At 47.4% G+C, this 15,426-nt stretch overlaps 1 protein-coding gene across 1 annotated transcript in view; it reads left to right on the top strand.

Moving 5' to 3' along the window:
• The first annotated feature begins 714 nt into the window (after positions 1-714).
• Positions 715-15,426, top strand: part of LOC123426055 (UPF0613 protein PB24D3.06c) — a 41,320-nt gene continuing 26,608 nt past the window's right edge. Inside the window, exons 1-2 of the mRNA XM_045109831.1 lie at positions 715-1,064; positions 7,753-7,829. Coding sequence (XP_044965766.1) covers positions 834-1,064; positions 7,753-7,829 — 308 coding nt within the window. The 5' untranslated portion in view covers positions 715-833. The remainder of the gene's footprint in view (positions 1,065-7,752; positions 7,830-15,426) is intronic.

Raw genomic sequence — 15,426 nt, 5'->3', positions numbered from 1 at the left:
CACAACCAGGTGCAGGCACGGGCGCGGGCACCGCCACGGCCAGGTGCAGGCGCGACGTGGAGGCCCGGCACAGGGCGCTGGTCAGGCCGCATGGGGGTCGTAGCCTGGGGCGGGGCGCAGCGCACAGGTCGGACGAGATGGCGTCAGGCGCGTCGCGACGCGGGCGGGGCGAGGCGCGCGGCCTTGGCGCGGGCAGGCGCGGCGCACGGCCGGCGGCCGGACGGATGGCGTCGGGCGCGTCACGACGCGAGCGGGGGCGAGGCACGCGGCCTCAACGCAGGCGAACGCGGCGCGGCGCGTGACCACGACGCGGGTGGACTGCGTGCGACGAGAGATGGGGATTGAGTTCGTCCTGTGCGTGGCAAACAGACACACATGGGTATACTTGTCCGCAGTATTGTGCATATAATATGTACTCCCTCCGTTCTAAAATATAAGACCTTTTAGGGATTTCACTAGGAGACTACATACGGAGCAAAATGTGTGAATCTATACTTTAAAATATGTTTATGTACATCCGTATGTAGTTTATAGTATAATCTTTAAAATGTCTTATATTTAGGAACGGAGGGAGTATATCATTTATAAGTATTGTTTTTGTGTGAACAAATGGCAAACCAAAGAGTGGTGAAAAATCAATTACAATGTAAACAGTGGCAAATTGTTAAAATCCAAAGTAAGTGGTGGCTCAAAACCAAATCCCCCTGGTCCGGATATCCCGGAAAAATAGGTGCCCGCCTCGGAGATGCCCTTGCTCCCCGATCCCAAGTCGTCCAGTTCGCTGCACCTCCCGTCCCCGTGATGCCCTCGCCGTGACCTCACCGGCGGCCGTTATGACCTCGCCGGCTTCCACCTCTTCCTGGTTCTCCGGAATCGTGGGCACAGCATCCGGCAATCCCCTTTCTTCAGCCATGCCTCCCGCCGGCGGCGTCACCTCTGCCCCCGTCTCCCTTCCCGACACCCCTGCTGCCGTCACCTCTGCCCCTGTAGCCACCACAGGCGTATGCGCGCGCAGGAAGCAGCTCCAGGGCACGCTGTTCAAGTACGGGCCCAAGTCCGCTCAGGTACGGGCCTATCTCTCTCGTCCGTCAAGCCTCTCGTCGAAGCTCGCAGCGAAGATCTGTGGACGGTTTCGAGTTTTTCTTTTCTTTTTCCTAGGTGTAAGATACAGTAGCAAGATAGGATCGATCTAATACAGCTCTAAGAAGCAGTAGCTTATACAGATCAATTTCGGATACAAGAATAATTCTGGGATGAAGGAAGAAGATAGGGTGCCACCGCCGGGTCAGACCCTGAAGATCTTAGAACTAGAACAGAGTGAATTCAGAGGTGCTTCAATGGAATTTCAGGGGCAAATAGCCGAGGGTTTAGTACATCCAGAGACACTTAAGCCAGCCAGGAACACTGGCGGCGCAAAGGGGGAAACCCTAACAACAAGGTAAGAGCTCCACGAGCTAGGATCCATGGCTTTATAGCCTTACAAAGTGCGGTAAAAACTGATAAAGAGCGGTAAGAAGGTGGCCGGTGCTCCCAGCTGGTGTCAGAAAGGCTACAGCGACGCGCGGGTGAAGGAAAGCCGTCGGATCGGAGATCAACGCTGTCTGCGTCATCTGGCACACGCGAAGCGGTACGGGAGTCTCTGAGGCGTTGGATCGACGATGGAGGGCTGACGAAGCTTGGCGCCACACTTCAAATTTGAATGCCTGCTTCTTCTTCGTTGGGTCCTGACAACTCCCCCGTTCGACATCAGACCTGTCCGCAGAGCTGAATGCCGGAAAGATCTTCTGAATGAACGTTGCGTCCTCCCATGTGGCATCTTATTCATCCAGGTTAGTCCACTTGATGAGCCAGCGAACAACTGGAATTTGTATATCACCCTGAGATTTGGGAATGAGTTATCTGTCCAGTAATTTCTCTGGTTCCAGGAGGATTGTGCCATCTGCATGAAGAAGAGGTAGGTTGGGGTTGGGTATGGCTCTTAGGCCCAGGTGCTTCTTCAATTGACTAACATGAAAGGTTGGGTGAAGTTTTCAGTGGTCTGGAAGGAGCAACTTATAAGCTACAGGTCCAATTTTCTGGATGATCCTAAAAGGACCATAGTATTTGGAGTGGAGCTTGAGGCATCTGTGGACACTGAGTGTAGTGTGTCTGTAAGGCTGTAGTTTAAGGTAGATCATATCCCCAACTTCTAGTGATCTGTTTAAGGTAAACCATATCCCCAACTTCTAGTGATCTTTCAGATCTCTTCTTGTCAGCATAGTGCTTCATTTTTCTTAAGCCTTTAGCAGGTTAGCTTTGATCTGAGCAGCAATCTGTTCTGCAGTGAGAATAGAAGTGAATTCCTGGGCTTGATCAGGAGGGTACAATACAGCTTCTGCCAGCATGGTAGGAGGTCTGTTGTATAGTGCTTGGAAAGGTGTGATCTTCAGTGATGTGTGGTAGCTAGTATTGTACCGCTATTCAGCTAAGGGAAGCCAACTCATCCATTTCTTTGGTTGAAGAAAAGCCATGCATCTCAGGTAGTTTTCCAAACACTGATTTACTATTTCAGTTTGACCATCTGATTGTGGGTGGTAAGTACTCATCTGAAGTTTAATGCCCAATCTTTTGAAGAGTTCTTGCCACATATTGCTTGTAAAAATCCTGTCTCTGTCAGTAACAATGACAGATGGAAGACCATGTAATTTGAAGATGTTGTCAGTGAATGCAGTGGCCACAATGCTAACTGTGATAGGATGTTTCATTGCAATAAAATGCCCATATTTGCTAAATCTATCCACCACCACTAGGATCATATCTTTGTTTTGTGAAGTTGGTAATCCCTCAATAAAATCCATGCTAATGTGGCACCAGGCAAAATCAGGAACAGGTAGAGGCTGCGGTAATCCAGGGTATTTGCAGTGTTCAGGTTTGTTGATTTGGCAGGTTGGGCATTGTTTGATGTAGTCTACAATGAATTGTTTCATGCCAGGCCAATGGAATAGAAGCTTGAGTCTCTGATATGTAGCCCTGTGTCCAGAGTGGCCCCCTAATTCAGAGTTATGTAGGGCAGCTACCTGCTTGTTCCTGAGATTACTGTCTTTTCCAATGACAATTCTGTTCTTGTATCTGATGATACCCTGTTGAAGAACATAGTTAGGAAGGGCAGTACCAGAGGTGGCCAGTTGGGAGAGCAAATCTTTGCATCTCTGATCCTGAGCATAGTTGGAGATGACTTCAGAAATCCATGCAGGTTTGGTTTGACTAGCAACCAAGGAATGCAGTTTGTACTTGACTCTAGAGAGAGCATCAGCTACCTTGTTCTTTCCTTGCTTGTATTCCACTTTGAAGTTGTAGCCCAATAGCTTGATCAACAATTTATGCTGAATTCCTTCAGTGAGTTTCTGTTCCTGGATGTATTTGAGACTTTTTTGGTCTGTTCTGATGATCAAGGAGGAAGCAGCAAAATAGTGTTTCCAGTGTTTTAGTGCTTCAATAACAGCCATAGCTTCCTTGTCATAAGTGGACATAGCAGCAGTTTTGGGACCAATTGTTTTACTGAAAAATGACAAGGGTCTTCCTTCTTGCATGAGAACAACACCAATGCCATATGCACAAGCATCAATTTCTAAAATGAAAGGGAGTGAAAAATCTGGTATTGCAAGTATAGGAGCTCGTGTCATCTTGTGCTTCAAGGAGTTGAAAGCTTCCATTTGCTCATTGCCCCACTTAAAGTTGTCCTTTTTTAGTGACTGGTAGAGAGGTTTGCAGATGTAACCATAGTTCTGAATGAATCTTCTGTAGTATCGAGTGAGACCTAGGAAACTCCTTAGCTGGGTGGTATTTGCAGGGGTGGGCCACTGTGCAACAGCTTCAATCTTTGAGGGATCAGTTGCAACTCCATCTCCTCTGATTACATGGCCCAAGTACTCCACCTGAGTTTGTGCAAAGGAGCATTTGCTGAGTTTTGCAAATAATTGATTTTCCTGCCGAGCTTGCAAAACTAGTTGCAGGTGTACCAGATGCTCCTTCATGTTCCTGCTAAAGATGAGTATGTCATCAAAGAAGACTAATACAAACTTTCTCAGATAGGGAGCTAAGATAGTATTCATGAGCATTTGGAATATTGATGGTGCATTAGTCAAGCCAAAAGGCATGACTAAATATTTAGAGCTCTTCAACTTCCACTGATCCCTGCAAAGCAATTGCAACACCTCTCTCAGATGTTCCCTATGCTCCTCCAAAGTTTGACTGAACATTAGAATGTCATCGAAAAAGCAAAGCACACAGTGACGCAACAAAAGGTTTCAGAGTAACAGTCATGGCTCCATTGAATGAAGCCGGTCCCCCTGCCAAACCAAATGACATCATCTTGAATTCAAATTGCCCGAAATGTGTTTGAAATGCTGTTTTAAATTCTTCTCCCTGAGCCAAATGAATCTGATGGTAGCCCGAACGAAGATCCAACTTGGAGAACCACTTGGCTCCGTGCAATTCATCTTACAGTTCCTCAATGATTGGTATCAGAAACTTGCTGACACAAGTGAGTGCATTCAATTGTCTGTAATCGACACACAAACGCCACGTGCTGTCTTTCTTTTTAACCAAGATCACCGGTGATGAAAATGGGCTTGTGCTGGGTTAGATCACTCCTGCCTTAAGCATTGCCGCTATCTATGCCTCAATCTCATCTTTGTGGTCAGGTTTATGCCTGTATGGCCTCACGTTCACCGGCTAAGCACCTGGAATCAGGGGAATGCAATGATCGCACCGACGTCGTGGTGGCAACCCTTCGGGTGCACCAAATACATCTGGGAATGTAGCCACCACCTGTTGGATCATTTGCGGAACTGGTGTAGCTTGCTCCTCCTCTCTTGAAGACACGCACCACATGCATGATCGCCTGCTGCTTGTACAGGCTTTGCAGTTGCAGAGAGTTGATGACAAAACATGTTGTGGAGGAAGAATCATGCCCCTGCAAGCATACTGTGCCTGCTGATGTGGAAAACTTGAGACACTTGGCACACCAGTCGACTTGCATTGTACTGTGGAGCTCGAGCCAATCCATGCCTAAGATGGCGTCATATGTTTTCAGAGCAAGTACTTTCATCTCTGTCTCGAACTCTTGTCCTTGAGAATACCAGATGCAGTTGGGAATGTATGAAGAACAAAGCAGTTCGCCTCCATCAGCCACTCGCAGCTTGGACAGATGCGGCAGATCTTGGACTCCTTGCAGATGTCGAGCCAAATTTGTGTTCACAAAAGATGTGGAGCTGCCCGAGTCAACTAACATCAGAACCTCCTGCCCTTGTATCCACACTCTGAGTTGGAACGCCTTGGCTGACACGCCCCTTGACAGAGCAAACCTTGAGATTGCCATAACAGTCTCTTCTCTAGTTGCATGCTCCGGCGTGTCAGTGGCGATATCCACACCGAGGAGCTCCGCGACGCGCTTTTCCAGATCCGGCCTCCAAGAGATGAGGTCATCGATCTTGGCCGTCGACGCCTAGATCTCCGCGATCGACGTGGAATGCGCCTTCAGAGTGGAGTCAAATCGATCTAAGAAGGCTTGGATGGCTGGATCCATGGTGGCCAAGTCAGATCTCGCCTGCCGTAGTCAACGTGTCTTGATGAACTGCGCCACAGTGGTGCGGGGAAGGGGGGCGGACTGGTATTTGATACCAGATGTAATGTAAGATACAGTAGCAAGATAGGATCGATCTAATACAGCTCTCTGAAGCAGTAGCTTATACAAATCAATTTCAGATACAAGAATAGTTTTGGGCGGAAGGAAGAAGAAGATAGGGTGCCGACGTCGGGTTCGTTCTGATTCTCTGGATCCTCCAACCGAGGGAGAGCGTTCCCTTAAGTTGAGTGTGTAGACGAGCTCACCCACTCAGGCCCAGCGAACCTGGGGTTGGCCTTGCGTGCACGGTTGGGCTTCTCGCGGGCTGTAGGTGGGGTCGTGTCGCCCATGTCACTAACACTAAGGGTGTCCGATTCAGCTCAGCTCATCGGCTGCATGGTGTTAAGTGCTTCGCAATTTCTTTGACGTGGGAATTCTTTGGATTGGATGTTCTGGATGCTTCTAGAATGGTACATCTTATCCGCATGGCATTTGGAACTCGAGATTCCCCCTATTGTTCGAGACGCGGTATCGCCTATTTGGATTTCAGCGTCCTGTTTTTTAGCTCGTGGGGTTCTACGTTGATGCGTGTGGTTCTTGAGTCTTGTAGAAAAAAGGAAGCTTGTATAATCTTCCACGACCCACATGGGCGGGTTATTTTGCTTTAGGTTGCTTTTGGCGGTCCCGACTTGCCATTATGTTGTTTTCGTTTCTGACTACAGGCATGGGCAAAAACATCAAACAAACGCCCCTGTCTGTCCACGGACACGCCCGGACGATGTCGGCCGGGCGGGCGCTAAGCATCTAAAGCTAGCACCCAAATTTCCTCAAAATGCAACATCTTTAATATAAGTTAGATGTTCAACATCATATTTGTATAGAAATAGATAGTAAAATAAACTACGACTAATTGATTATCATCACCTCTGAAGTCCTGGAAGATACCTCCTCGCACGCATCGGAGAGGGCATACCTGGAGGTGACTGGAGCGGTGACTGGTGTGGTTGGTGCAGGAATGGCGACATGGTTCCTCTGCGGCATATAAGTGGGTGTTGTGGCAGTTCTCCGTAGTGATCGTCTCATGCTGCTCCGGCCGATCGAGAGCATCCTGAACTATGCACTTCTCATACTCGGCATAGGCTAAGTGATGGGTGGCAAGCGCCACGGGTGCCATGATGGGCGGCACACTCCTTTCTATAGGCCCCTACTCCCTTGGTGGTGGCATGATGGACACATGAAGAGATTGACATCGTGATGGTTGCGGGGCGCCATGGCGGATTTTGAACTAAAGAGACTGGGCGACAAGGGGAGGGTAGTGACATCCAGTTTGAAGGGGAGTGAAACTACGTCTGGAAGTGGAGGGGGTGGGCGGGAAATCACTCTGAGAATGAGAAGGTGAGATGATGCGGGAAATCCCATTGGAAGGCACGGCGGTGGTTCACGATCATAATGGGCGGGTTCGGGTTGTCACATTCTGCATGCCGGATGTCCCGACTCCCTTACTCCGCCCCGCGATTTGGGCTAGGTTGAGGGATTTAAGATGTTTGGACGGTCCGTGTTGGAGGTTTGAAAGTCTTGCCTATTGGGTCCGGACAATTGAGGCCAGAGTAGGGGTCCGCGTTGGAGATGCCATAATTCCTTTGCTGATGTTGCATGGTCATCCTTTTGTTGATTTGTCTATTGTTTATTAGTGTCTGTGCTGTTTCTTGTGGAAGAATATACAATGTAGACCCTTTATGCGTATGGTCCTTTTCTTGTTTTCCTCGGCTTATGTATTTTGTCTTTTACTTTAAAAATATGTAATGGTCAGATTATCATTTCAGTACAGTACTCTGTATTTTCATATTGCTGATTGCAACCTCTGACAAGCTAATTGCTAGTTATCCTGTACAAAAGAGGTGTGATGGTGTACAAAAGATTGGTTGTAAACATATAACATAGTAGATTTTTCAAGCAGAGGAACTTTTTACCTCTGGCAGTGTCTACTAGAAATCTCTCAGAAGCTTTTATCTTTGTAGCATACACATGTCCATACTTTATTTTCAATTATATTATGTGGCATTTTTTTTTCTCGATACCCCTCATCATATTATGTTTATTGTTATTGTTGCAGCATTTATGTGATAACTTTATCATCCCTTTTTCAGGTTGCGTTTAGGACTGGTGATTTTACCCGCCAGCTGATTTTCATTGGTGGTTTGACAGATGGGCTCTTAGCAACTGAGTAAGTTGCTTTTTTGAAGTCTCATGCATAGTCAGCCACTCTTATTAGCCATACAGTTTCATTAAATATTTGATCATAGCACTATTTTTCCTAGAGTTTTTTTCCTCCAAAGGATACCATTGTTAGGTAAATAGCAACTTGTTATTCGCTGGGGCCAACGGCCAATATTTATAGTACATGTAAAGGTGGTAATATGCAGGAAACCCTCATACAACAGGAAAAATACACATGCTATACATGGAACATAATATAACTCAACACCACCCCTCAAACTCAGGGCGGATCCACAACACTGAGTTTGGAGATATAAAATCCATGCGCGCTCTAGTCTGGGCCTTCGTAGAAAAAAATCCGCCAACTATAACTTGGAAGGCACAAACTAAAGAGCAATCACCTGGTTCTCCATGCCAGCCTGCACAAGTGAAGCATCAACATCAATATGCTTGGTGAGCTCATGCTTTACAGGATCGCACATAGAATATCCAGGTAGTGCCTGCATGTAAACCTCCTCATGCAACTCACCATGACATTCTTAACATCAAGCTGAGATACAGACCAATGACGAACAAAAGTCACTTGAAGAAGTTTGTGAACAGTGGTCATATGAGCCACATGAGCGAAAGTCTCATCATAATCACGGCCATGCTCCTCCTGAGAGCCACGAGCCACAAGAAATTTTTTGTAGGGCTCAAGAGAACCATCAGCGCGAGTCTTAACCTTGTAGACCCACTTACAAGTGATGGGCGAACTCGAGGAGGAAGATCCCACGTGTCGGTGCGCTTAAGAGCATCAATCTCGTCCGCCATCGCAAGCTGTCATTCAGGATGAACAACAACATCACAATAAGAAGTCGGCTTAAGAACAGCAGCGCCGGCGCTAGAAAAACCAAGACGTTCAACATGAGGAAGCAGACGAGCACGTAAGGCATAAGTAGGCTGAGACGAGGAAGATGACACATCAAAAGTAGATGCACGCCAGTACACTCATCCACAACACGCGTATAGACTTAGGTGATGGAGATGGGGAAGGCATTGGAGATGAAGGTGCATACTCCTGTGATGAGCGAGGTGAGGAAATCATAGGAGATGGTTGTGGCGAATGTGCAACAGTTTGAGCAGTGAGATGGGTAAAAAAGGGGGCAACAGGGGTGATAGGCGTGTTGGGAATAGTGAGGAAAGAGATATACTCCACTAAAAAGGTCGGGGAAGATGGACGCAGTTAGAAGGGACGAGACTCATCAAAAGTCAATCTCGAGAAATACACATGCGACGACCGACAGGATCCCAACAATAGTAGCCCTTATGCTCATCACTGTATCCTAAGAAAACACACTTGACAAACCGGGTGGTCAGTTTGGTGCGTTCACGATGCGCAAGAAGAACATAGCAAACACAACCACAACGAAGGGCCGAATAATCAGGAGAACAATAAAAAAGATGCTCGAAAGGAACACCACCCTGCAAAGGAGTGGGAAACTGAATAGTGATGAGACAGTTAGAAGTGTAAAGTGTAAACAAGCTCACCGAAAAATGAGGCGGAAGAGAGGCAACAGTCATGAACAGGCAACAATCATGAACGCACGAGCTGTCTCGAGAAGATGCTGCTGCTTACACCCAGTCACACCATTTTGAGCGTGAGCACCAGGAGATGAAACTGAGCAAGAGTACTCGCTCAGCAAGGACAACACACAACATCTTGGAGATACATTCTCCAGCATAGTCAACATGAAACACACGCGTAGGCATACATAACTGCTGTGAACCATGGCAACAAAACGCTTATGTATAGAAATGACTTCACTGCGAGAAGACGTAAAGTAAAGCCAAATGTAGCAAGAGGAATCATCTATAAAAGTGATATGGTATCAACGAAGCAAAGGGAGCCGGACAACATACATCGGAATGAACTAAATCAAAAGGCCACTAAGACACTGATTCTTTAGTAATAAGGTAGCTGAATCTGTTTGCCAAGCCTACACCCCTGACACTCTAAAGAGACATTTCATGAGAAAGACCCCAGAAGACCTTGAAAAACTAAAGACGACAGACGGGAACTGAAAGTGCGTTATATCGACTAGAGGGGGGGTGAATAGGAGATTTTTAGAATTTCATCACTGAGGAAATTCCTTTTGAGGAAATTCCTCACTGATGACTAACTTACAGCGGAAACAGTTAAGGATCAGTTGTGCAATCGTTCACAACAACAGTATTACAGAGTGAAGATTATGAAAACAGATTGCACAGCAAGCAGGCACGCAGAATACAGATGATGATTAACTCAAGTGAAGAATTTGGGGTTGAGGAAATTCAGAGAAAGTCTTCAGCAAATTCTTCAAACAGTTACAGTGAAAGTCATCAACACATAATACAGAGAATGTAAAGAGTTGAGGAATTAGAACCCGATTCTTGGTGAAGACTGTTGTTGATGACCCAGTTCCAACTGCTGTGACAGTTGTACATCTGGTTTGGAGCGGCTTGGTATTGAAACCAAAGGACACCCAGTCCCGGGACACACAGTCCCTACCGTACTCTCCTTGAGCTAAGGACACACAGTCCTCGCCCAACACTCGTGGTAAGTCTTCAGGGCAGACTTCCAAACCCTCACAAACTCGGTCACCCGGCGATCCACAATTGACTGCTGGATTGCTCTAGACCATGACGCCTAACCGTCTGGAGGATGCACAGTCCTCAAAGGTAAAAGGCTTCAGTCCCACACAGGAACAACTTCTTCAGTGATGCTCAATCACTAGGTTTGGTTTGTGGTTTCGGTGGGTGGTGTATTTCCTCACTGATGATTTTCTCTCGAAGGCTCTGAGGAATTGGGTTGCTCTTATGACAAGTGTCAGTTTCTAACGGAGCAGCCAACCAGCTAGTGGTTGTGGGGGGCGGCTACTTATAGCCTGGGAGCATCCCGACATGATTTGACATTAATGCCCTTAAATAATATGACCGTTGGAGTGGATAAGATCAGTGACTTGGCTTGGCTTATCGAAACGGTCGGGACCCTCAACTGTGAGAGTCCTCATGTCACTCATATTCCTCACTTGAGGCTTTTGGTAGGATTTGGCTTGGGTTGAGCATCATGAGGAAATCCTTTCCATGGTGTTACTTTGACCCCCTTTAACAGTACGGTGTTCCTATTCATCAAGTGCGAAGAAAGTAAAACAGAAAACGTAAATCTTCATGCTTCAATTTCTTCAGAACGATTTTCTTCAGGAATCACCGATCTTCTCAATATCAATATCTTCATGAGGAATATCAATTTCATCGCAAATTCTTCGCGATTCATTTCTTCAGCTTCAGACCAATTTCTTCAACTGAAGACATATATTTTTAGGGGTCGGTATTCTTCAAATATCTCAAACTCCTCAATGACTTATAGATCCTGTGTACACTTATAAACGCATTAGATACTTAACCTATAAGTCTTCAAACCATCAAAATCACTAAGGGGCACTAGATGCACTTACAGGAACCACAAAGATGGCCGAGTCGATGATGCCACTGATGGAAGGAGCCGGTAGCTGAAGCGATGGTAGCAGAGGGAGTGACGATAGTGGTTGCAGAGGAAGCAACGTGAAGCCAGTCTAACTCCAAAAGCCACTGAGAATCATGGCGACGAGGGCCAACCCCAACTAGGTACCCGTGCACTGATCCTGATCAGAACAAGAATGACGCGACAACCAGAGTCATTAGCTGACCAACAGAAAACAGGTTCATTGTAAGTCGAGGAACATGAGCAACAACGGGAACAGAAAATAAGTGTTGTTTGCCTGCTAGCAACGGGAAGGGAAATACCATGTGCCAAACTTGTCTCGAGAAGACACAGTTTGTTAAAAACTGTTGGATTGTCTCCGGCTCTTGATCACAAATTGGGCATTTGCTCGGGTGGGGGTAAAGGCATTCACACTAATCGGTTGGCAGTCCAACATCTATTGGGCGCCGCAAACTAGAGGAAAAACTAACACTTGTTTGGCACCCACGATTTTCAGATAAGCTTCCATGGCTCAAAATAAATAGCCCCATGGAATAAGACCTTTTAGGCGAACTGGTTGAGAAATGGCCTGACTGAATTTTCAGCGATGTTCATCTTGCACATCCGGTTGCAGCTGCACAACTTACATCAACTCCCAAATGTCTATGAACTCAGCCAGGGCTGCGACTGTGAAGTCTCCAACAACCTCTTTCACAGTACGCTTGTTCGCTTAGGGAGCAGAGCAAAGAGATTAGGGGCCAAGCCAGCAATGGGCCTCCCTCTCCCTAGTAACCGATTATCGGTTCAGAATCAAGTAGAGTTACCGTCACCCACAATCGTCATCGTGCCGACGGAGAAGAAGGCCAAAACTGAGTCATGAACTTGTATAGGGAAAGCACTTAATGGCTTATCCTGTGGCGTCTTGGCCAGCCATAACCATCACATTCTCCACGCTCATCCAAAGGATTTTGTATCATGGATACCAAGTCCTTCAAGCTCTTTAAGGCGACAAACTTTAGGCCAGACAATCAAGTAATGTCCACCATTTACCTCTTTTATGTCTCTCCAAAGGAAGCCCCACCTAATTTTGTCAATCCCTCTGTGTTATGTGGACCAGCCCATCAAACGTGGAATCTTATCCCTTAACTAGTCTAGTTGATTAAGCATCTTTGTTAGTCCAGTCAGTTTAGAGATCGTGTTAGAATTTGAATAGATTTACCGGCTTGTTGGCCAAGTCTTGTCTACTATATGAAGGGGCCGAACCCTCTCAATAAAGCAGAGACGAGTATAGTGCGTTTACTTTTATCATTTTTTCAGTAATTAGCTTTAGGTTACTAGTTCCAATTTGGTATTGGAGTAGATGGCATGCAATGAAATTGAGATTGAGGCTGTGGAGTAGATGAAGATCATCATGAAGCAATTAGAGGCCTTCACACGCCAACGAGCGGAGGAGCAAGTGCTCCTTGCCGGGCTGGTGCAGACGACGCTTGAGCAATGACCACTGGACTTGCCCCCACCTCCATATTCCACCGCTGCAGCAGCTGCCCATGATGACACCTCCACGTCCCAAATCCTACTCCCTGGTCGCGACGCACCCTTGTGCTCCCCCTCGCCGGTTGTACCTCTGGTGTCCCTGTAACGCCCAAGATGCGGTCCTATCCTTATTTTGCCGCGAGGGCCTCGACAGGGATAGAAGCGCATCTCGTCGTTTCGAAAGAATGAATATCGTTACAAGTACATGTACAAAATACATGAGTATATGGAATTGGCTTACACTCGCCACAGGCTACATCAGAGTCACATCAATACAACGACATAATCAGTCATCACGAAGAAGAGCAGGGTCCCGACTATGGACGAAAAACAAACGACAAAAGAAGGGCCATGGCAGGGCTCCGGTGAGCAGCAGGAGGCGGCAGGGGCGAGGCACCGGCGCGGGAGGCGGATCCGACGGCTGCAAGGCCAGGGCGACCGAATCCGGCGCCGGAGATGGCCGGGGCATGGCAGGAGTGCAGGCTGGCGCGCAGATCGTGGACGGCCGGCGGCGGGGATGCTGCTTGGCGGCAGCTTCGGCCAGTGATGGCGCTCCGGCGAGCGGCTGGCGGCGGAGAGGTGCAGACGCAGCGATCGGGGCCGGCGACTTCGACGAGGTGCTGCGCGCGGGCGCGGGGTGGGTGCGGGAGGAGCTCGGGAGGAGGCCGGCTGTGCTGTGGTCGCCCGGACATGTTTGGCTGGTGGTGCGGACGTGTCCGGTTGGTGGGAAACTGGGCGAATCTAGGCCTTTGGATGGATATCCATTGATCCAGATCTGACCTGAGATTGGATTTCGGGGAGAGAGGAGGTGGAGCTAGCAGGTGGGGTTTTCCTAGGGGGGTGGCTGCAAAAATGGCTAGGGGGAAACCCTATTGGAGTAAGAGAGCTCCACCATAGGGTGTTTTCTTATATAGGGTTGGGCTAAGGTGGGGTGGGCCTCGTTCGTCCGATCGCGATCCGACGAACACGAACGGAGGAAGTGGCTACGTGGCTCTAATGGGCTGTGTAGTTGGGCTATGTAGGGATGAGAGGGAAATGGTGCGGCCCGTGACAGAGTTTTAAAACAGCGAACGCCCGACAATTAAACCGGCTATAGCGCCGCTATATAATAAACGGTACGGGTATCAAATGAACTCCGATTGCGACGAAAATTGGCAGGCGGCCTACCTACATAAAAATAAGACCGCACACCAACTTTCAACCCAATCCGTGAATATTTGATACACAGTTTTACAAACAATATTTTAACGATGTCGCGGGCGCGTGCGTGTGTGGTTGGACTCAAAATGGTCAACGACAAAACAGAGAGAACCGGCAACTAATAACGGATGCAAGTTTTGAAAATTGACGGCAACGGAGTGCCGATGCAATGCGGATGATGCGCATGATGCGATGATGAATGCGACAGACAATCTAATCGCACGGCGGCAACGAAACAAAAGGGGAATCTTCTGGAGCGTCGGTCTCGGGCTGTCACAGTCCCCAAATCCAGTGGGGGAATCGCCGTCGGCGGACCTCCACCTATCGTGCAGATTGCCCACCCCACCCCCTCACTTTCCTGCCTTTCACCGTCTACTTCCTCTCTTAACACAACCCTGTGATGACCGTTGCCAACCAACATAAGACACCAACACCCTTTTATCACCTTACGCCAATCCCTTGGGCCAGTTGGCTCGTCTGCTGTTCACTTCCTAGGGTGCCGACTACACCAGCATGGTACTAGCGCTCGTTGCAGATCCGACACCGCCATCTCCCATGGTTTCCTCACCTCGCTTGTCACAAGATTCTGCAACTTCATCCCATGTGACTTCCCGCATCACACATGAGGGCTTGTTGAAGTGTATATGTGGATTGCCTGACCTTTCCATCAGTTTGAACTTTTGGTTGGACATCTGGTAGCAGCCAAGATCCCCTGGGAGGCAATTGACATCCTACAACTTGTGGACAAGCTGTTTTTCAAGGAAGGGAGAGATGTTATGTGGACTAGCTCATCAAATATGGAGTCTTATCCCATAATTAAAGTCCTAGTTGATTAAGCATCTTTCTTAGGAAAGAAACCACTTAGTTTAGAGATTGTATGAGTTTGAATAGATCAATAGATTTACCGGCTTGTTGGTCTAGTCTTTTCTACTGTATAAGTGGGCGACCCCTCAATAAAGCATAGAAGATTATTGTCGTTTACTTTTATATACTTTTCAGTATTTAGGGTTAGGTCAGTACTAGAGATTCTTCCATTTTGATGGCCCAAGGGGGTAGGTCATTACAAGCAGACATATTTCTAACAGTCATTGCGTATAGGGTTCCATCCATGGTCATGTCGCGGTTATGCATTTTATGATTGGCTCCATGCCAATTGTTAATCGATGATACATGCTTATAATTGAAAATGTTTTTCTTGTAAGTTTCTTTCTTCCTTGTGTTCTACTATGTTCACCTCTGTTAATCTTGGCAGTGATAAATATATGATTCTGCTTTCTTAATTATTACGGGCGCTTGCTGTCCATCAAAGCCTGACACCGAGCATAGCCATGTTATGCTAAATTGTATTTGCACCGCTATTGATGTACTGCTGACTTAGTACATTATTTCT

Source organism: Hordeum vulgare, chromosome 2H, assembly GCF_904849725.1.
Source record: "Hordeum vulgare subsp. vulgare chromosome 2H, MorexV3_pseudomolecules_assembly, whole genome shotgun sequence".
NCBI classification, from domain to species: Eukaryota; Viridiplantae; Streptophyta; class Magnoliopsida; order Poales; family Poaceae; genus Hordeum; species Hordeum vulgare.
The sequence above is the reverse complement of the archived record's forward strand: the minus strand, read 5'-3'. Positions and strand labels throughout refer to the sequence as shown.